The following is a 23,287-nucleotide window of genomic DNA, read 5'->3' on the forward strand; positions in this document are numbered from 1 at the left end:
TTTTATGGCCTCATCTAAACATGGTTAAAGATGGAATTTTTAAAACAAATCGGGGCTTTATAATGTATCTAAAAATTCTATAATTTGTGTATATTTCGCAGCGTATCTCCCAAAATGATAAATTCTTCTTAATGTTACCTTTTGGGAAAATATTCTCTGGAATGTAATACACAACTCTTCAGAACATTATATTGTTGTAAAATGCCTCTATCGCCTTGTTTATAGCAAAATTTTCAACAACAATTTGGTAAATATTTCAATAATTCATTGAAATCCCCAACATGAGAATAAACAGCCTGTGTGAACATTGTTTGAAATAAGTTTTATAAAAGGCATATTATGAAACACAAACAACACAATGTGAAATAACCATTTTTGAGTTTCAGAATGTTCTGAAGAATTGATGGTCACATTATTTGGAAAATTTTTAGAATGGATACTTGTTTCAACTCCCAACAGTTTAGTTGTTACTGACCAGAATTTCAGAAATAATGTAAACTTTTCTATATTTTAACGAGTTTGTTGCGCTAGATTCAACTTTTCCTATTTCATCTTTTTGACACATAAGTTCTACTACTTTAGGGCTACAATATTGCTGAAGACTGCAAAGCAAAATTCTTATTAGTTTCGGAGATAAAGGTCCGATCAATGGAATAAAGCCTCATTTTAAGTCGGTTTAGATGAGGCCATAAAATCTAAACCCGATCTAAGAACACAAAACCCAATTAAGGTTTTTGTAGTCTCAATATGTACTTTGAGAAAATGCCCATTAGAAGTTGTTTGCATTTTCAGTGTTGCACAGTGTAACTTGGGCGCCTCTTCGGATCAGCTCCCTGACTCTATGATCACTGGGGTTGGCTTGACGAAGCTCATCACGCTCTTTTCCTAATTTGACCACCTCTGCTGGGAAATACGGTCTCACTTTGGGTATTCGACCAGCAGGTATATATTGTAGCCGTTCAGGTATATAGTGTAGCCGTATATAGTGAATAGCTAACCAAACATCAGAAGCGTAGGTCAGTTCTCCGAGGTGGTGATTGTTGAATTCTCTAAAACTAGGCCAATTAGTTTTCACATGAATGTTGAAAGTGCGGCTTCACAGGTGGTGATGATCGGACTGCTGAATATAGAGGAGATTGTCTAACACAAGAGAAACGACGGGTTGGCAGATGATGTAATTTTCAGACCGGGTGACACTGTGGTGGATGCCACCGATTTGCAATTCTGTTCAATTCCCATAATATTCACGCCATTTTGTATCAGCATGAAAATTAACAAGTAAAAAAGTATCAGTCGGCTTTGCCGAAAGAGGTATACCCTCAGCCTGTGTATATTAAAAATTTTTTTTCCAAAATACGTATGTATTTAGGGGGTTTTAAAATGTTGGGCGTTTGAGCCGACAAAAATTTTGATTAGAATTAAAGATCAAACGTTTTGCGGAAGAGATACTAAAAGGAATGGATCGACATTGGCCGTTATGGAAGTGGATCTTCAGCCACAACATATGGTGCCATAGGGGGTTTTTACACTCTTCGGACTGTTTGCTCAAGAAGTATGGACTTGCCCCTGAAGCAACTTTTACCATCGTAATTGAGGCAGCGAATGCAAGTTGCTTCAACAAAAATCAAAGTGATTCGATATCAGGTCTTAAAGTGAACTTATCCGAAATTTTGTGTAGGGGGTACTGGATGGAGTAGACAAATATAGTCCATATTTGAACCTGATCTATATCTGGTAGATATATTAGGATGTGTAAAGTATGGACCAATTCGAACACTACCTTCAAGAGTTACCATACGAACAATTTTTCCGAACATTTTTGAACTTTTGTGGGGGAGGTACCTGAAGGAGTGGACCGATATGGCTTATCTTCGAACTTAAAGTATATTTGGACAAAATATTATTAAGGCCAAATTTTGGACCGAATCGGCAGATCCGTTCGAGAGTTATCTTGCGCTCCAACCACCTCACATGGTGTCATAGGGGTTTTTCTGCAACTTTCAGGCTATTTTCTCAGGAAGTATGGACTTGCCCCTGATGAAACTTGTACAGTCGTATGGAGGGCAGTGAATACTAGTTGCTAAAACAAAAAATCAAAGCCATTCGAGAGATGTTCCTAAACTGAACTTTTCCGAAATTTTGTGTGGGAGGTACCCGAAGGAGTGGACCTATTGAGACAATATTGAAACTTCATATAACTCTGGTAGAAAGTTTACGCTGTACAAAGTATGGACCAAATCGGTCACTCCCTTCAAGAGTTATCGTGCGCACAAGCTTTCCGAACATTTTCGAACTTTTGTGGGGGAGGTACCGGAAGGAGTGGACCGATGTAGCTCATCTTCGAACTTAAACTAAGTTTTGGCAAAATATTACGAAAGCCAAAATTTGAACTGAATCGGCTTATCCGTTCGAGAGTTATCGTGCGCTCCAGCCAGCAGGACAGACAGACAGACAGACAGACAGACGGACGGACATGGCTAGATCGACTCGAAATTGTCTGAAACACATTTCGTCCAAACATACTTGGGGTCTAAAACCATTATTTCGATGAGGCACATTTTCATCGTATCAAAGTGTATATACCCTCCTTAGCCTAAAGGCTGAGGGTATAATAAGTAGCATTCGTGTTAAAGTCCCTAAGATCAGTCGGTTATGATCTTCCTGCACCGTCGTTCATAACATTGTAATTAGTAAATTTGTACTTTTCCTTACCTCGTTTGTTTAAGGCATCCAGTAGTTCATTCACTTCTTAAATGTCTATTCATTTTTTGAAAATTTACCCATGCAATTGTTTTTATGCGAAACACTGTGCCATTTAATCAGTTTATGAATATTTATCTATGTACGTACATTTTTTAAATTTACTAAAAATAAAATTTGCCAAAGTCGAAGCCTATATTATTAGCCTAGTCATCATGATTAATGATAATAAATATGGATTAAGAGCTCCCTTTAGTAGAGTGTAAAATTTTTCCAATAATCCATCACATAATATTTACGATAACAAAGTCCCACCAATATAAAACACACACTCTCGCACACAATAATTTTCAATACCAATAAAATGCAAAAAAAAATAAAATAAAAGTAAAAATAATCGGGTATGTGATGAAAACCGAATCGACTCGATTTGCAGAATCGAAATGGTATATAATCGGAGCGCCGTTTATGATATATATAGTTTTGCTTCGCAAAAGCCCCTTATTTGATTAATATTTTTAAAATCCATTTTCAATTTCATTAAAATATTCACCAAAATTAGAGTTATACGATATCGATTTATGGCAAAACGAGTCGAATCGTTTTCCATCACATACCTGAATGACAAACAAACACAAAATAATAGGGTCACGATTTTATTTTCATTGCTGCAATTTATGGCTAAAATGACAACAACAATGACTGCATCATCGCTTGATTTATATGACAATTCACTTGTCAATTGACAACAACACGACGTATCAAATTGTAAACAAACTTGATATAAAATTCACCGTCCACACAATACATTTCGTTGCAACGATACGAGCAGAAGCAGCAACAACAGCTGCTTGTCAAATCAAAGTCACCACAATCACCAACAAAAACATCTGATTTTTACCGGCTTATTTTCTTTGAATGCATTGCTTTTGTTGTTACTTTTGCCCTCTTTTTGCAGTAATTTCATTCGTTTGTTTTATTGTTGGGCACAATGAAAATAATTCTGTGGTAGGTTTGTTGGCGGCCTTCTTTCCACAGAGAGAGAGAGAGAGAGAGAAACAGCAGAGAACTAAAGAGAATAAAACAGATAACTTGGTGAGATTTTTGTTAAGATGAATTGAGCTTTGTTTGGCAACATGTTGCTAGGGAAGTTTACAGATAATGTGGGGTATTTGATTTAGCATGTGGTGTGTTTTATTACTTAGTCTGTACATAAACCAAAGTATGGTAAAAATACATAATTGAGTAAAGTCGTGTTAGATGGCGCCCTTCGTGTGGTGTATTTTTAATATCTAGACCAGTGTTGTCAGTATTGGGATTTTTTCCCAAATAGGGGAATTTTTATTTGAAATGGGGAAAAAATTCGACTTGGGGAATTGTGAAAATTTTGAGGAAATCTGAAACATATTTGCTGATTTTTGGGGAATTTCTTTTTTCACTAATTACTTCAGATTATCTGATCTTTTTTAATTTCAGGACATCAATAGTAGTAGATCACGCGTGATGCACAAATAACATGCATTATATACTAACTGTTCACAGTAGTAATAATTTATGACAGATTTGAGGTGTTATCATGCGTACTAGAACAGTGGGTTGAATTGAAATGAAGGGGACATAGCTGTAGAAATGTTTTCTGGATTGATGGGCAATGATGAAATTAATTTATTTAACATTCACTATGCAACACTGAAAATGCAAACAACTTCTAGTATGCTTTTTTGAAAGTACATATTTAGACTAGGGTTTTGTCCTTTCAGATCCAGTTCGGATTTTATGGCCTAATCTAAACCGGGCTAAATCTACACTTTTTTGCATTTATCAGGCCTTTATCTCAGAAACGAATAGGAATTTGGGCTTGCTGTCTGTCTGTTAGCAATATTGTAGCCCTAAACTAGTAGAACTTGTCTTTTGGAAAAACCACATAAGAAAAACTCCATCTCCAGGGCATCAAAATCTATAAAATATAGAAAATTTTACATAATTTCTGAAATTCTGGTCAGTATCGGCTAAAATGTTGGGAGTTGAAGCAAGTAACATTTTGCAAAAATCTTCCAAATAAAGTTCTCAACAATTCGTTAGAACATTCTGAAACTCTAAAATGCTTACTCCATGTTGTTTCAGCGGTATTTTGCATCACACCTTTTACAACACGTATTTCAAACACAGTTCACACCAACAGTTTATTCTCGCATTTCGGATTTCACTACATTATTGACATTTTTATTAAATCGTCGTTGAAAATGTACTGAAAACAACGGGATAGAGGCATTTACAACAATGACATGTTCTGAAGAGTTGTGTATTACATTCCAGGGAATATTGACGGTTTTGGAGAGACTGTGCGAAATGTATAAAAATTGTGGCACTTTTGCATATATTTTGAAATTTGAGGCAATGAATGTAGTTTTTCGAGTTCACTATTTCTCCAAATATTTTATTCTTGTCCTTATCTACAAATTTGCTTCAGAGGTCGATTAATCCAATTAATTAATTAAGAAAATTCGCATTGGTTTCAGAGATATAGCCCCGACTTTCTTTAAAAACTCAATATTTAACCATGTTTAGATGGGGCCATATAGTCCGAGCTGGATCTGACACAACAAAACCCAACTAGTGTTTCTTGTCGTTTGGGTCTGTACTTTCAAAAAATCCTCAGTTCGAATTGTTTGCACAAGATCACCTTAAAAGTGTTGCACAGTGTTATTAAACTTAAAAAGACTTGTACCGAATATCTTAAACGCTTTTTAATACAAATGCTGAATCCGATGCCTACAAATATGCATTTTTTTAACCTACAACCAAGTTTACCCCAATATTTGCAATTCACTGGGTCAACACAATTTTAGCTCTATAAGAACCTTTTTAGAACCAGTTCACGGTGCTCTTGAAGCAACTTTAAATGGAAGGTGCTTGCACCTGGGAAGTTTTTGCGGATTCTCAAACTAAAATGTTCATAGATGAGAAAAATCAAAAAAAAAAAAAAAAATAAGTAGGAAAAGCGTTAAGTTCGGTCGGGCCAAACTTTTTATACCCTCCACTACAAATTTAAGCCATTTCGGTGGATTAATGTGGCCACAACCTTCAAAATACCGAAAACCGGAAGGTACCGTTCTATGGGGGCTATATGATGTCGTGGAGCTATACCTACAAATTTCTGGGGGAAAGTTTTATACCCCCAAAGAAGACTAAATACCAAATTTCAGCCATCTCGGTGTGATAATGAGGCCATAACCTTCAAAATACCGAAAATCGGGAGATATCGTCCTATGGGGGCTATATCAAAACGTGGACCTATATAAACATTTTATGGTCGAAATGTTTCTTAGCCTCTGGAAACACAAAATACAAAGTTGCAACCGATTCTGTTGTCAAATCGGACTAATACATTCAAAATATATTAAAATGACGCGTACTTTATATGGGGCGTTATATGGGGGCTATACCAAAACGTGGACCTATATAAACCAACTTTGGTAGGAATGTTTTTTGGCCTCTGGAGACACAAAATACCAAATTACAACCAATTCTGTGGTAAAATGGGACAAATATGTTAAAAATTCCTTAAAACGACGACGCGTCATTTTGTATGGGGCCTACGATAGGGTGGACCTACATAGACCGCTTTCAATACCAAAAGTCCTACGTAACAAGCACTCCTTGGGAAAACTATGTGCATGGCTTCGTTTATATGGAAAGACGCATTGTGAAAGCAACAAAAGACAAATAAAACAAGTAAAAAAGTATCAGTCGGCTTTGCCGACAGAGATATACCCTCAGCCTGTGCAAATTGAAACACTTTTTTTCCCAAAAAAAAAAAACTTATGTATTTAGGGGGTTTCAAAATTTTGGTCTCGTATGAACCGACAAAAATGTTGATTAGGATTAAAGTTCAAAAATTTTGCTGAAAAGGTACTTAAAGGAATGGACCGACATAGACCATGGGGGTGCCATAGGGGGTTTTTACACCCTTCGGGCTGTTTTCTCAAGAAGTATGGACTTTTCCCCTGAAACAACTTTTACCATCGTAATTGAGGCAGCGAATGTAAGTTGCTTCAACAAAAAGTGTTTCAATAGCAGGTCTTAAAGTGAACTTATCCAAAATTTTGTGTGGGAGGTACGGGATGGAGTGGACAAATATAGTCCATATTCGAACCTGATCTATATCTGGTAGATATTATGAGAATGTGTAAAGTATGGACCAAATCGGACACTCCCATCAAGAGTTATCGTGCCGACAATTTTTCCGAATATTTTTGAACTTTTGTGGGGTAGGTACATGAAGGAGTGGACCGATATGGCTTATCTACGAACTTAAACTAAGTTTGGAAACAATATTACGAAGGCCAAATTTTGGCCAGAACCGGCATTTCCGTTCGAGAATTATCTTGCGCTTCCACCCATAAACATGGTGTCATAGGGTTTGTTTTTCAGCTTTCAGGCTATTTTTTCAGGAAGTATGGACTTGCCCATGAGGAAACTTGTACCTTCGTATAGGGGACAGTGAATACAAGATGGTACAACAAAAACCAAGGCGATTCGAGAGCAGGTCCTAAACTGAACTTTTCCGAAATTTTGTGTGGGAGGTATTCGAAAGAGTTTACCGATTGAGTCCATATTGGAACCTCATCTAAGTCTGGTAGAAATTTCATAATGTGCAAAGTATGGACCAAATCGGTTACTCCCTTTAAGAGTTATCGTACGCACAAATTTTCCGACCATTTTCGAGCTTTGTGGGGGAGGTACCGGAAGGAGTGGACCGATATAATCCATCTTTGAACTTGAACTAAGTTTGGACAAAATATTACGAAAGCCAAATTTTGGACCGAATCGACAGATCCGTTCGAGAGTTATATTGCGCTGCAACCACTACACACGGTGTCAGAGGGTTTTTGTAACTTTCAGGCTATTTTCTCAGGAAGTATGGACTTGCCCCTAATGAAACTGACAGCGTCGTATAGAGGACAGCGAATACAACTTGCGTAAACAAAAATCAAAGCGATTCGAGACCAGGTCCTAAACTGAACTTTTCCGAAATTTTGTGTGGGAGGTACCTGAAGGATTTGACCGATTGAGTCCATATTGGGACATAATCTAAGTTTGGTAGAAATTACACGATGTGCAAAGTATGCACCAAATCGGTTATTCCCTATAAGAGTTATCGTGCGCACAAATTTTGCGACAATTTTTGAACATTTGTGGGGGAGGTACCTGAAGGAGTGGACATATATGGCCCATCTTCGAACTTAAATTTGAACCGAATCGATTGATCCGTTCGAGAGTTATCGTGCGCACCAGCCTGCCAGACAGACAGACGGACGGACATTGCTAGATCTTCTCAAAATTGTCTGAAACGGATATCGTACAAACATACTTGGGGTCTAAAACCATTATTTCGATGAGGCACATTTTTGGTCGTATCAAAGTGTAAATACCCTCTTTAGCCTAAAGGCTGAGGGTATAAAAAGACCTCATAGAAGATCAGAAATTAATTTCATAGAGGACCACAAGGTCTTCTAAAAGAGGAACATGAGGTATTGTGGAAGACAAAGATCTTTTCATGGAAGACCAGAAGGTATTCTCAAAGAAGACAAAAAGATTTTCTCATAGAATAACAGGAGGTCTTCACATAGAAGATCACAAGTTTTCTCATAGAAGACTAAAAGACCCGAAAGACCATAAAAGACCAGAAAGACCAAAAGGTATCTCATAGAAGAACAAAGATCTTCGCACAGAAATCTAAAAATTCTTCTCATAGAAGACCATAAATGCTTTTCATAGAAGTCCAGAAGGTCTTCCTATAGAAAAGCGGAAGGTCTTCTAAAAGAAGACCAAAAGGTCTTCTCATAGAAAACGAACAGACATTCTCATAGATGGCCAAAAGGTATTTTCATAAATGACCAACAGCACCAAAAGCTATTCTCATAGATGACCGAGAGACCAAACCACAAAATACCAAAAGGTCATCTCATAGGAGTCCTGATGATCTTTTCATAGAAATCTAGAAGGTCTAATCATAGAAGACTAAATGGTCTTCTCATAGAAAAACGGAAGTCTTCTCGCAGAACACTAAAAAGTAATCTCATAGAAAACTAAAGGTCTTCACATAGAAGGCCTGATATTCCCATAGACCCGATGGTATTCTCATAGAAGACCCGATGGTCTTCTCATAGAAGACCAGATGGTCTCTCATAGAAGATCCGATGGTCCAGAGGGTCTTCTCATAAAAGACCAGAAAGAAGGTATTATATAGAAGAAGACAATAAGAACTTATCGTAGAAGATCAAAGGGTCTTCTCATGGAAGTCCAAAAGACCTATAATAGACGACCAAATAGTGTTCTCATAGACGGCCACTTGGTCTTCTCATACAAGAACGGAAGGTCTTCTCATAGAAGACCAAAAGGTCTTATCGTAGAATACGAGAACGTGCCTGCGGGCCCTATGGGCCGCCCCCTGACTGTACTATAAATTAATTTGTTTTTATACATAGTAGTCCCGGTCCACACTAGCGTGAATTTCATTAAAAAAATCATTAAATTATGCGTTTCTACTAAAATGTAAGAAAATTAACGCTAGTGTGGACCGAGACTTAGACTCTGACATGGCACTTTTCCTACATCGATCACTACAAATGAGAAGATTTACTGATTATCAATATTTCCCATCATGTAATGCTACTTTCATACCCCCTAATGCATTTTTAGAACAACCACTTGAGAGAATTTTTTTTTTTTTTTTTTAATAAATCACATGCAAAAATTTATTGTTTTTTACAACACTTTGCTACTTATCACCGATTCTACAGTGCATAGGTTTTGCACTCCAAAAATTATTTATAAAAAATCTGTTTACATCTAAACGTAACAAAACCTTCCTACCCTCTCCAACCAGCTCCGCCACTTCGGTCAAATTGTAAATATTGTGAAATCCAGAACGAGTTGGAAAATGCATTTGAATAGAAATGCATATGGCGGCAGATGATCCCGCTTTAGGCAAACATGATTCAGTGTAAGCTGAAACGCGTACAAACCGAGACTACTAATTCGATTGAATTTAAAAAAAAAAACAAATTGTTTTAATATTTTCCTCAACATGTGTATTAGTGAAGATTACAAGCATATGCACGTTTATCTTGCGGTAAAAAAAAAAAATGAAAAATAAAAAAGCCAACAACAATGAAGTGCTTTGACATTTCGCAAAATATTTAATTATCTCAGAGACATTTTGAAGAAGTTTTTTTTACATTGGCGTTTTTACAGTGGCAAAACTTTAATGAAAAATACGCCTCTTCTTTTCCTTGTGGTGTACTGTGACGACTAACTTGGATGACAATGACTTGCAATAAATATTTATTGTAATCTGTGTGCGAGTGTGTGTTTGGTTTTTTCTGTTCGCCAGTGTTTGATGTTTATAAGTTTTTTTGTTTTGTTTTATTTGATATCTCTACTGCACTTTTTTGCACTGAAGTTTTTAATTATTAATTTCTATAATTTGTGCGCAATTCGGTAGCCAAGCCATTCCAAGCCAAGCAATCATTTAGAGGTTTTTTCTTCGCGAACAAAAACTTGCAATTTATGGCGGACATTTGTTAAAGTTCCGTTAATTGCCTGCCTCCATATGCCACGCCACACCACACCATTAATTTTGCACTTCTTACTGTGGGGGGTTGCCATCTTCATTTGTTTGTTAGAAATAAAAAACAGGGAGAGAGAGATAGATACAAAAGAAAAAATATATGTCCCGGTCCACACCAGCGTGAATTTCAATAAAAAAAATTCATGAAATTAGGTGTTCTTAAATCGAATTCCCCACTACAGCAATTTTATGATTTTACTCTACCATGGAGGTCGATTTAGAGACGCATAATTTCATGTAATTTTTTCAATGAAATCACTCTAGTGTGGACCGGGACTATACAGTGACTGCCACTGAAAATGATGCAACCTGAAATAAAAAATGTAAACGTTGATAACTTGCAAACGAATTGAGATTTTTTAACAATTCAAAAAACAATTTTCTATGCTGAAAAGCTGTCTTTAAGATGGTATACAAAAATATTCCATTTACAGTGCCGTTAGGGTACTAAAATTTTACCCGAAAAAATGGAATTTTTTAAATTGATTACATAAAATCTTAATTTTAAGGTGATTCGGTGAAAAAACCTCACGCACAAAATTATATTAAAATTTGAATTTATCAGAATTATGTTATCAGAATTATGGGCAATTTTTCGAAGTCACTGTAAGCAGATATATAATTGGATATCTCTAATATATTTGCCTCATTCTTTCAAACAACTTATTCCACCAAAACACATGACGATAATTTTGAGTATCCTTATAATATTTCTGAATGCTCATGTATAATGATAAGAAATTTAGATTCCTCCATGGTGTATAACAATCTAAAAAACTTAAAGAATACTACCTCTCCTGGACCAGATGGAATCCCAGCTTGTATATTAAAACACTGTGCCGATAATCTGGCGTTACCTCTATCGATCATGTTTGATAAATCACTAAATTCTGGATATTTCCCAGCTATTTGGAAGGAATCTTTTATTGTTCCCCTTTTTAAGTCAGGCAATAAAGCAGATGTGTGTAACTATAGAGGCATTGCAAAATTAAATGCCATACCAAAACTATTCGAAAAACTTATCACGGACCTGTTATGTTTTCAAGTATCCTCTGTTCTATCAAAATACCAACATGGGTTCCGAAAAAATCATTCTACGGTAACAAATTTGTTAGAATTGACTACACGTGTAAATGCTGCTTTTATAAAAAGGAGTCAGACTGATTGTGTGTATACAGACTTCAGCAAGGCATTCGACAAAGTAAATCATGGTTTATTGATAAAAAAGTTACATCGTATGGGTTTCAGTGGTCTATTGTTGAATTGGATAAAGTCATACTTAATCGATCGAATACAAGTTGTAAAATTTGGTAGTGCAACTTCAAATAAAATTTATGTAACTTCTGGTGTACCACAAGGTAGTCACCTTGGACCAGTATTGTTTACATTATTTATCAACGATTTGCCAGACATAATACACTATTCTAACGTCCTAATGTATGCGGATGATGTAAAAATATTTTATTCCTTGAATCATCCTTCTGATCAACTGAAACTACAGCATGATCTTGACAGTTTTTATCAATGGTGCAACATCAATCTATTGGAATTAAATATTCTAAAGTGTAAACTCATGTCATTCTACAGATTACAAAAAATCAACACAAATTACTACTTTAACGAAAATATGTTAGAATCTGTCGATAGTATCAACGACCTTGGTATCCTCTTGGATCGTAGATTGGACTTCAGGGAACATATTTCATTAATTACAAATAGAGCATATAAAAACCTCGGCTTTATCAAACGTTGGAGCAAAGAATTTTCCGATCCAGCTGTTACTAAACAGCTATATATCTCATTTGTTCGTTCTCCTTTGGAATATGGATCAGTAGTTTGGGATCCAGCATATTTCATACACTCCAAATCTATTGAATCTGTACAAAAGCAATTTTTAATGTTCTGTCTTAGAAATCGAGGTTGGAACCCACAGACATTGCCATCTTACGAATTTCGCTTAAATTTGATTAAATTACCAACTTTAAAAAGTAGACGCACGATGCTAAATGTTACATTTTTACTAAATGTCATTCAGGGGACGATAAAATCAGAATTTATTTTGGAAAGAATTTATTTAAACGTTCCTTTCAGGCCAACTCGTCATTATCAATTTCTACAAATAAACTATTTCACCTCCAACTATGCTAATAACGATCCTTTGCGACGTATCTTTGTCGAATTTAATAAGTTTTATCATCTCATTGATCTGTCTGAAAATCGACATTCGGTCAAAAATAAAATAATATTATTCCTAAATACTTAAATTGTTAATACTCTGTTAATAAATTCTGTATATAGTTATTTTGTATTTAATGTAGTCTGTAAGGGTTTTTGTAATCTATAGGCTTAAGCAATAAAAAAAAAAAAAAAAAAAAAAAAAAAATAAACTTTAGATACACATGAGATATCCAAACTGACATAACATTTGTTTTTCACTAATTTTCCTTAATTCTTACTTACTTAGATGGCTTTTATATTAAACAGAACGTCTTGTTCCATAAGCCGAACTAAGAATAGATTTGTAAACGCACATATCTTTTGCTTTACTTCTCCAATTTTGGATGCCATGTTTTGTGATATCAAATTGGTCTTTCCATCGGAGTTTTGGCATTCCCTTGGGGCGTATACCATCGAGTGGCTCGTATTCAAATGCCTTTTTGGCGGGGCATCTTTCTCCATCCTGCTGACATGGCCAAGCCAACGCAATCGTTGTAGTTCGATACGTTTTACTATATCTATGTCGGTCGGCTGGTATAGCTCGTGGTTCATACGACGTCGGTATTCACCGTCAACACATATTGGTCTATAAATCTTTCGAAGAATTTTTCTCTCAAACACACCAAGTTCTGCCGCATCTGCTTTCACAAGTACCCATGCTTCAGATCCATACATAAGTGCGGGTAGTATGTATCAGTGTCTGGTAGTGTGTAAGTTTCGTTTGACGAGAGGTGGTTTTGCTTTTAAACTGTTTACTTAGACCAAAGTAGCATCTGTTGGCCAATATTACTCTTCTTTTGATTTCAAAACTGATGTTGGTCGTTTTACTTATGGCGGTGCCGAGGTAAATAAAGTCATTTACTACCTCAAAATTGTAGTTCTGAACATCAACAGTTGGTCCGAGTCTACTGGACGTCTTGCGTGGTGATACTATAAACTTTGTCTTATCGCCGTTGACTGCCAGACTCACTTTGGCAGACTCTTTTTCAATTTTCGCAAAAGTGGCTGTTACCGATCGAGTTGATCGACCTATTATAATCAATATCGTAGGCCAGTAACATTATATCCTTATTCTATATAGGGCTATTTTTATCTCTATCGGTAAATACATTCGCTTCTCGTATGACCTTTTCCAATAGAATGTTAAATAGGTCACACGATAGGCTGTCACTTTGCCTGAAACCTCGTTTTGTTTCAAAAGGTTCCAAGAGGTTCTTTCCTAATTTAACAGCTGATCTTGTATTAGCCGATATCATCCTGCATAATCTTATAAGTTTTGCAGGGATACTAAACTCAGACGTGGCTTGGAACACCTCTGATCGAATTGGGCTGTCGAAGGCGGCCTTATAGTCGACGAACAGGTTGTATGTGTCGATCTGTCTTTCGTGGGTCTTCTCGATTTACCGCATTGGTATGACCCGATTATGTTATTGACCATGGGTTATAAACATTCACACAGTACACTCGACAGCACTTTGTATGCGATTGGGAGCAGACTTATGCCTCTGTAGCTTGTACACACCGTCTTGTCTCCTTTCTTGTGTACGGAACATAGGAGGCTGAGGTTCCAATCGTTGGGTATGCTATCTTCCTGCCAAATTTCGGTAATTAACTGATGCATGCTTGTTTTCAGCATTTCGCCACCGGTCTTGAACAGTTCGGCGGGCAGCCAATTAGATCCAGCTGCTTTATTGTTTTTCAGCCGATTAATTGCTGGCAGCAATTTGCTGCCATGACCTCGCTTTGGCTAGGTGGAAGACATTCAACGTCTTCGTTTGCTATTGGTTCTATTGGATACTAAAAGCTTCATGAAATGCTCCATCCAGATCCTCAGTACGCTATCTGTATCAGTTACCAGATTCCCTTCATGATCTTTGCAGGAGAATGTTCCTGCACCATACCCTTCAGTCTGGTCTTTTACACTCTGGTAAAATTTTCGGACTTCATTCCGACTCCTGAACATCTCGAGTTTCTCACGCTCACGTTTTTCTTGCTCTTTCTTTTTTCTTCTGAAAATACGCTTTTCCTCTCTCCTCTTCTCCCGACATTTTTCTTTCGCGCTTCGTGTTGCTACTGAATGTAGGGTTGCTCTATATACCGTGTTCTTTTCTTCAGTAGCCTTACGGCACTCCTGATCGTACCATAGATTTTTAGGTGGTGGTTTTTGGTACCCAAGCACAGATTTTGTGGCAGTTTGAAGTGAGTGGCTATTATTTGCCACTGCGCTTCCACAATATCGGGACAAGCAATGCCGTCTTCCAGCATGTGAGTCAGTTGAGCGGAATAGGCTTGTGCTATCTGTTGTGTTTGCAGCTTCTCCACATCCAGCTTCCGTCCTGTGTTAGATCGCACTTTTGTCGCAACATTAAGTTGAGTGCGTACCTTTGCTGCTACAAGGAAATGGTCCGAATCGGTGTTCTCTCCTCATCTAAGACACTGGACGAGTGTCGTCCGTCTATCACAACATGATCAATCTAGTACTGCTCACTACCATGTTTTTTGCCGCTGCAAAATCGATCATTTCGCTGTCGGATGTTACCTCATGAAGGCTGAACTTTCCGATAGTGGGAGCAAAGATATTTTCTCTACCAATTTTAGCATTAAAATCTCCTAGAACAATCTTAATGTCATGTCCAGGGCAGCGGTCATATGCTCTATCCAGGCGCTCGTAGAATATATCCTCGGTCTGTTCATCTTTCTCTTCGGTAGGGGCATGGGCGCAGATGAGACTGATGTTAAAAAACTTTGCTTTTATACAGATTGTGGCAATTCTCTCATCAACCGGAGTGAAACAGGAGACGAGATTTTTAAGCCTCCTGTTTACCATAAATCCTATACCTAGCTCATGTTTTGTTTCATGGCAGCTATAATACAGTGCGTAATCGTTTGTTATTTTTACGTCTGCCCGCTTTCATCGCACTTCCTGTAAGGCGACAATATCAGCTTTGTACATACCAAGTACATCCGCCAGTGCGCAAACTGCACCTGCTCTGTAGTGAGTCCTGACATTCTAAGTGCAGATTCGCAGATCATGGTCCTTATAACGTTTGCGGGGTTCGTCAACTTTAGAGGGGTTTGTTTTTCTTCTTTTTCTTTGTTTTTTTCTTCATAGTAGGCGGTGTTTTGACGGGGTGAGTTACTAGCCCAACGCCCAACGCAAGTTTTTAACGTTCTTATGGGTGAACGCGCCGCACATGTTAAATCACTACCTTTGACGGATGTTAAAGGCAGCTCCAAAGGTGACGCCACGGGTAGGTCAGTGTCCACTTGAGATGAAAGAGGGGCCAAGATAAATCCTGGGCTTTGCCATGTTAAAGCCGGCCGAGACCGTTGCTTGGTATAATTCATCCCCTACGTCACCAAATAATTCTAAGAATCATAAAAATGTTTTAACGCTTTAAAAAAAAATATTTTCAACAAAAAATCAATTTTTTTGCAAAGTTGTTTAAAAATGTGTTTTTTTAATATTTGAATGGGCTTAATTTTATAAATTCGAGCAACAGGAAAACGAGACAAAATCGATTAGTTGTCAATGAGAGCCGTACCTAAAATTTTCTGAGCGACATTTTTGCATAACATTTCGAAGCTAAAAATCGACATCTAGTAGTGGTACTTTTATAACGCTTCTTAAAATAAGGGACGAAAAGGACATTGAAGGAAGCGAGTTAGAAGGTCGAAATGCTCTACGAAAATAATCCTCATTCGATTTGACTGAAGACATGTCGTCTCATAAATAAGCTAAAATAACTGATAACAAAGATATAACGCTAATTTCAGATGCCTAACAGGGTCTCCAGCAGATACTTCGTCACGCCATAACTCGGAAGTTCGACTCACGGCGGATCTGTCCTTCAGTATTCTTAATATACTTACCAAGAGCTTTAATCCCCAAAAGGAATTATGTCTGCTCCAAAATTTCGGTTCACTGTGTAATTTTTGAGAAAAAAAATTTCATTTCATACATATTGTCAAAAAAATATCTTTTTTAAATCGATTTGTGTGTGGTTTTTTTATATTTCAATGGAATAAAGGTTATTTTAGTGATTAATAGGAAAAAGTTCATTCATAAGTGATGCAGGAAATCATTTTTGAGAAAAAAATTTCTAAAAGACATAACCCAAATGCACACCCGCCTTGCACGTTGAATTCCCGGGTTTGTTTCCCCGGCCAGGCAACATCAAACATTTTTCAACGGTGACAAAATAACACTCAGTGTAATGTTGGCGACATTTCCAGAGTATTTCAACCATGTAAAATTTCTTTACACACCCTTTGGATTCGGCGATAATCATTGAGCTAATATGAATCATTAAATTGCAAAGACCAAAAAACGGTAGGTTCAGAGAAACTTAAAGCCTGTTCGAGGTTTGAAATTTTCGTCAAAGGCAGGCCTTGTAATTCTGGTAAAAAATATATTTTTCGAGGCAAGTCCCTGCCAAAATAGACCTTTTGCAAAATTTTCCTACTTTATTAAAAAAATCTCAATTCGCACAGGCTGAAGGACCAACAGACTCTCTGTTAATTATTACAAAAGTTAATATTGAATAACTTATATCCTGGGCGGATGTTAGCCTCTGGGATTGAGGATATCCAATCAATCCCAAGCTTCTGAGAAAATGTCCATGCGATCAATTTGTAAACTATACCTATAACTGTCGTTCCTGCCACCTTCTTTAAAGGAAATACAAATATGTCCTTGTATGTGAAAAAAAACTAACGTTTTGTTTAACATGTAATTTGCCTTAAACGCTTTTGTTTAACTGACAAAATAAAGGCAACCGTACCATTGTCAAATTTGAAATAATTAATGTAAAAACACATCAGGAGAACGAACAACACAAACAACCACAAGGAATGTATTGAAGAAAAACCGACATTGATCACACTGTGATCTAACCACACAATGTAGGTGGCAAACAAGTGAACAAATAAGACAGTGATTTGACTATGCGTGCGGAATGTGATTAATCTTCCTTGTTTTGTACAAAATGTCCTCCGCTGAGAAGGTTCTTCCTTTTTGTTTGTTTTGTTATTTGCTTTTTAGGAAGAGATCAGTGTGAGAGAGCGAAGATGCTCTTGCAGATCCACCAAACACAGCAAGTTGCACAAGATTTAGTTTAGAGTTGAATCACAGTTTGTGCTTGTTGTAAAGGTGTCATCAGCAAAGTCCAGATTGATGAATGATTTACTCTCTTTTACGGCCATCATTCATTTGTTAATGATCCTTACACCTTCTTAGTGCCACCGCAATGCATGCATGTTTTGGATCGATCTTACACTTGTAAATCGAACAAACTCATTACTGCAATGACTGGGCAGTTTTTCTGGGGCAATATTGGGATACTTTAAGTAGTGAACCGTTTTCTTTAGATGATCACAGTGAAACGAAAAACTTCAATTGAAGGAAATGGTGAATTTTACTTGTCGATGGTATAACAAAATAAAATAAGTCTGCTATATTTAAAAAAATTACCCCATGAAAACATAAACCCCTAACCACTGTGCTGCAATCACATTTACTGTACATATTTCCCATTTCCAGTTGCGGTTTTCCTCTTTATCTTCTTAACATAAAAAATAACACAAAAACTATTTGTCAAACACATATCGACAATTGAAATTAAATCCATCATCAGTGTCAGGTTATATAGGCAGAGCCCATACAACATGTTACAAACAGCAATGCCCGCTCACACTCTACAAAGAAAGAAATTGGAGTCGAAAAGTCTTTCTTGAAAAGATTTTTACTGATCAAAAATACATTTATCTTTTGATAAGAAGCGCTTCTTTTGATGACCATAATTCCTTCTTTTTTTTTCTTTTTTATTATGACCCTCTAAGATGTTCGGGTATCTTCTGATAAAAATCTTTGCTTTGAAGAACATCATTGATCACACTTTCTTCCATAATGTGGCAGGCGTACAGCAGGGCAAAGTTTAGATTCTACAAATACAATGCATTTTTTCCGTTAATGCTTTAATTCGATCAATGTCAATATTTTGATATATTTCAAAATGCAAAATTAAAATTAATTGCATTTTAAGTGGGCATACGATTTTAAAGAAACGATTTTGAATCGTAGAAAGTTCATAGCTGGAGGTATCTCGCATTTCATGAATGAATCCTTCGGAAGAAAAAAAACTTGTATGTACTATTCGGAAGGAAGTATATAAAAAAGTCATTAGTGTCCCATGTGTTCCAAATCAGCAAAACAATCGTTACGAAATCGGAACAAAATTCGGACGCTACGTCCGATGTTGGATCCGAAATCGTAGTGATATCTTAACGAAAGTTGTATGAAGTGGTTGACATAATTTCGCAACGAGATGTCGGAACGATATCGGAAGAAAACCCTTGGGAATCTTCGTACAGATTTCTGAACGATTTCGGAATAATGTCGTATGAAAATTGGATATACCTTCCGAATCTTCGTAAACTATTTCGGAATAATGTCGTAGAAAGATCGAAGGAAAAAATTTTCTCTGACGCCTTTTTATTGACCAATATTTCTATGTTATGTGTTTATACCCTCATCCCTTAGGCTAGAAAGGGTATATACACTTTGATATATCGGTCCCTCGGGTACCTCCCCCACAAAAGTTCAAAATTTTTCTGTAAAATGCTGTGAACGATAACTCTTGAAGGGAGCAATTGATTTGGTCCAAACTTTGCACATCGTATTATTCCTTAGTGATATAGATCGGGTTCGGAAATGGACTATATCGGTCCACACCTTCGGGTACCTCCCACACAAAATTCGGATAAAGTGAATATTAAGAGCGCCTCTCGGATGGTTTCGAAATTTTTTTGTCCTTGTTGTCCTTGCGGCTCCCTTTACGACGGTAATTTTTTTTCTTGCGCAAGTCCACAATTCTTGAGATATTAGCCTAAAAGCCTCAAAAAACCCTGACGGCACCGACCAAAATGGCAAATCCGCAAGATAATTCCAGCAGGGAGTTTCTGCTTGGTGCAGACTTTACACATCGTATAATTTCATCCAGTCATGTATCAGATTGGAATATGGACTATATCTGTCCACTCCTTCTGGTACCTCCCACACAAAATTCGGAAGAAGTGAAGTTTAAGAGCTCCTCTCGCAACGTTTTGATTTTTTTTGTAGGTTGTTTTAGCCTCATTACACGGTGCGCCTTAACTAAGTTTAAATGAAAGATGCTTACACCTGGGAAGTTTTTGCAGATTCTGAAACTACAATGCTCATAGATAAGAAATATCAAGAAACAAAAAAATCGCCGGAGGGATTTTCAAATAAATCGCGTTTTAAGTTCACATTTTTAGGGGTCCTATGTAGATGTGCCTAAAGAAAATGTTGTATCTGTGAAAATTCTCCACAAGATTGACCTTTATAATATTTTCCTAGATTTTACCATTTTAGAGATATATAAGTTCAAATTGAGACAATGCACTGACTGTATCGCCTCCTTATAAAACAATGTCATTACTGCAATTTCCCAAATTAAACGTATATATCTTGAAAATCCTACAACCTAGGAAAAAATAAATCATGCAATCTTGTAGAGAATTTTCACAGCTTCAACATTTTCATTATTTTGATATGACTTGCGGTTTCCAAGCAAAATCTTGAAGACTTAAGATAAAAGCCTAAAAATTTGATCTGAACCTCTATATCTCAAAAATAGTAAAACCTACGAAAAAACCTAAAGGTCAGTCGTGTAGAGAATTTTCACAGCTACAACATTTTCTTTAGACTCATTTCGATAAGACTTGCGGTTTCCAACCGAAATCGTGAAAACCTAAAAAAACCCTAAAATTGTGAATTTTGATCGCGATTTATTTAAAAATCCCTCCGGCGATTTTTTCTGTTTTTTTTATTTTTCTTATCTAAGTACATTGCTGTTTCAGAATCCGCGAAATCTTCCTATGTGTAAGCGGTTTTCATCAAAAGTTAGTTAAGGCGCACTGAGCATGATATTGTTTTATAAGGAGGCGATACAGTCAGTGCATTGTCTCAATTTAAACTTTTATATCTCAAAAAACGGTAAAACCTACGAAAATATCATGAAGACCAATCTTGTGGGGAATTTTCACTGCCATAACATTTTCTTTAAGCCCATTTACATAGGACTCGCGGTTTCCAAGCGAAATCGTGAAAACCTAAAGAACCCCTTAAAATATGAACTTAAATCGCGATTTATTTGAAAATCCCTCCGGCGATTTTTTTTTTGTTTCTTGATATTTCTTATCTATAAGCACTGTAGTTTCAGAATCTGCAAAAACTTCCCGTGTGTAAGCACCTTTCATTTAAATTTGGTTAAGGCACACCGTGTTTATTTAAAATATGTAAATTATGTAAAAATTGTATATGCGAATTTTATCACCAACCACTTTGTTTTTCGACAACGAACTAAAATTAAATTAAGGGGTTAATTTGTTAGATATATACAAAAGGTGGTTGTTGTGCGAAGGGAAATTTGTTGTGTGGGAGTAACCGATTTGGTCCATTCTTTGCACATCGTAAGATTTCTGCCAGACTTCGATGTATTCCAATGTGGACTCAAGTTCAGTTGTGGAACTGCTCTCACTTAAGTTCGAAGGTAAGCCATATCGGTCACTCCTTCTGGTATCTCCCTCACATAAGTTCAAAAATGTTCGTAAAAATTGTGCGCACGATAACTTATTAAGGGTGTGACCCATTTGGTCCATAATTTACACATCCTAATATATCTACCCACCACCACCGTGGTGCAATGGTATGCACACCCGCCTTGCACGCTAAAGGTCGTGGGTTCGATTCCCCGGCCAGTCAACATCAAACACTTTTCAACGGTGGCAAAATACCCCTCAGTAATGTTGGCGATATTTTCTGAGTATTTCAGCCTTGTACAACTTCTCTACAAGTGGTGTCTTAGACACGCCGTTCGGACTCGGCGATAAACAGTAGGTCCCATATCATTGAGTTAATATGAATCGGGGTGCACTCATTGATATGAGAGAAGTCTCCCCTGTCCCGCCTGGGATGTTTGTGGAACAATTATATAATATATCTACCGGATATAGATCAGGTTCGAATATGGACTATATTTGTTCACTACTTCGGGTACCTCCCATGCAAAATTTTGGATAATTTCACTTTAAGACCTGCTCTCGAATCACTTTTATTTCTGTTGAAGCAACTTGCAGTCGCTGACTCAATTACGACGGTAAAAGTTGTTTCAGTGGCAAGTCCATACTTCTTGAGAAAAGAGCCCGAAAGGTATAAAAAACCCTTATGACACCATATGTAGTGATAGGAGTGCACGATAACTCTCGAACTGATAAACCGATTTGGTCCAAAATTTTGACTTCGTCATATTTTGTCCAAACTTAGTTTCAGTTCGAAGATGGACAATGCCAGTACACAACTTAGGGTACTTCCCGTCCATTATTTAAAAAAATGTCACTAAATTGGTATGCACGATGACTTTTGAATGTGACACCTAATGTTGTCCAAACTTTGGACCGCCTAATATTGTTTCCAAATTTAGTTTAACTTCTAAACTGGCCCATATCGGTCCTCTCCTTAGGGTGCCTCCCCCACAAAAGTTCAACATTTGTGTCTAAGCGCAGTTTAGGGTCTGTTCGAAGAACCTTTGGAAATGTATAACGATGGTGTTCGTTGTGGTCTGTGTGTTTACAGCCATATTATGTTTTCCGTGGACAAGTCCATGCTTCCTGCCATACTGGTCCAAAAGTTATACGATGGCCCACTGAAATGACTAGTGGGCGCGATATCTATTGAAAAGATATAACTCCAAAAAAAGATCCACTTCCATAATTAAGTACCGCCTACTTTAATTCTAACCCTCATTTTTGTCGGCAAGTTTAAATGTCCAAAAAGGGCCACAAAATTCTGAACAGATCCTAAATACATTTGATCTGTCCGTATATGATAGTTTCAATTCACATAGGCTGAGGGTATATCTCTGTCGGCCGACTGATACTTTTTAACTTGTTTCATAGTATGTTGCTTTTTGGAGAGATGGGTTACTAGCCCAAAGCCGAAACCAGGTTTTTAACGTTCTTATTGATGAACGCTCTACTCGTGTTAGCTCACTACCTCTAACGGGTGTGAAAGACATCTCTCCAGGTGACATCGCGGGGTGGTCAGTGCCCACCGGAGATGCTAGAGGGACCAAGTTAAGTCCTGGTCTTTGCCATGTTAAAGCCGGTCAGGGTCCCCTAAGTCACCCACACTACTGGCATTAAATTAAATTCGTCTCACAACTCAAACCCCGAAGGAAAGAACCGATATACATATGTTTCTCATCTTCAAACTTAATCATAGTTTAAGAGGTGCACAGTTTGGTACAATTCCGTTTAATAAAAAAAAATAATAAAAATACTATATAATTTTAAGTATGTATATTGGGTGCCCTTAAGGATGTCTGACGTATTATCAGGAGCTCTTTGGCGTAAATGAATTATAAATGTTGGCCGACATAATATATTCAGTAATTTTCGATGTCATAATCACCACCAAATTTTCTACTAATAATATATCAAAAACAAAATCGAGGCAATTTATCTTTCTATGCCTATCGAACACCGTGAACGGAATATTAATTAAATATCTGAACTCAAAGGAGATGCACTTAACAAAGACTGACAAGAGTTTAATGAAATTTCATGAAACCGATTAGAAATGGATTTTCGATGATGATGATGCTGTTACTGGAAGCAGAAGGAAAAAGGCAAGAACTATTCATGTACTCGAAT

The 23,287-nt window shown here is 36.9% G+C and overlaps 1 protein-coding gene across 17 annotated transcripts in view; it reads left to right on the plus strand.

The window, feature by feature from the left end:
• The window catches only part of cnc (NFE2 like bZIP transcription factor cap-n-collar), a 258,184-nt gene that overhangs the window by 96,844 nt on the left and 138,053 nt on the right, over positions 1 to 23,287 (plus strand). The window contains exon 1 of one of the 17 annotated variants that reach the window (XM_073959461.1): positions 9,707 to 9,838. The exons of the other annotated variants lie outside the window; for them this stretch is intronic. Coding sequence (XP_073815562.1) covers positions 9,794 to 9,838 — 45 coding nt within the window. The 5' untranslated portion in view covers positions 9,707 to 9,793. Of the gene's footprint in view, positions 1 to 9,706; positions 9,839 to 23,287 lie in introns of those variants that run through there. 17 annotated transcript variants of the gene reach the window in all.

Source organism: Musca autumnalis, unplaced genomic scaffold (assembly GCF_047663935.1).
Source record: "Musca autumnalis isolate F117 unplaced genomic scaffold, ASM4766393v1 scaffold_1, whole genome shotgun sequence".
NCBI classification, from domain to species: domain Eukaryota; kingdom Metazoa; phylum Arthropoda; class Insecta; order Diptera; family Muscidae; genus Musca; species Musca autumnalis.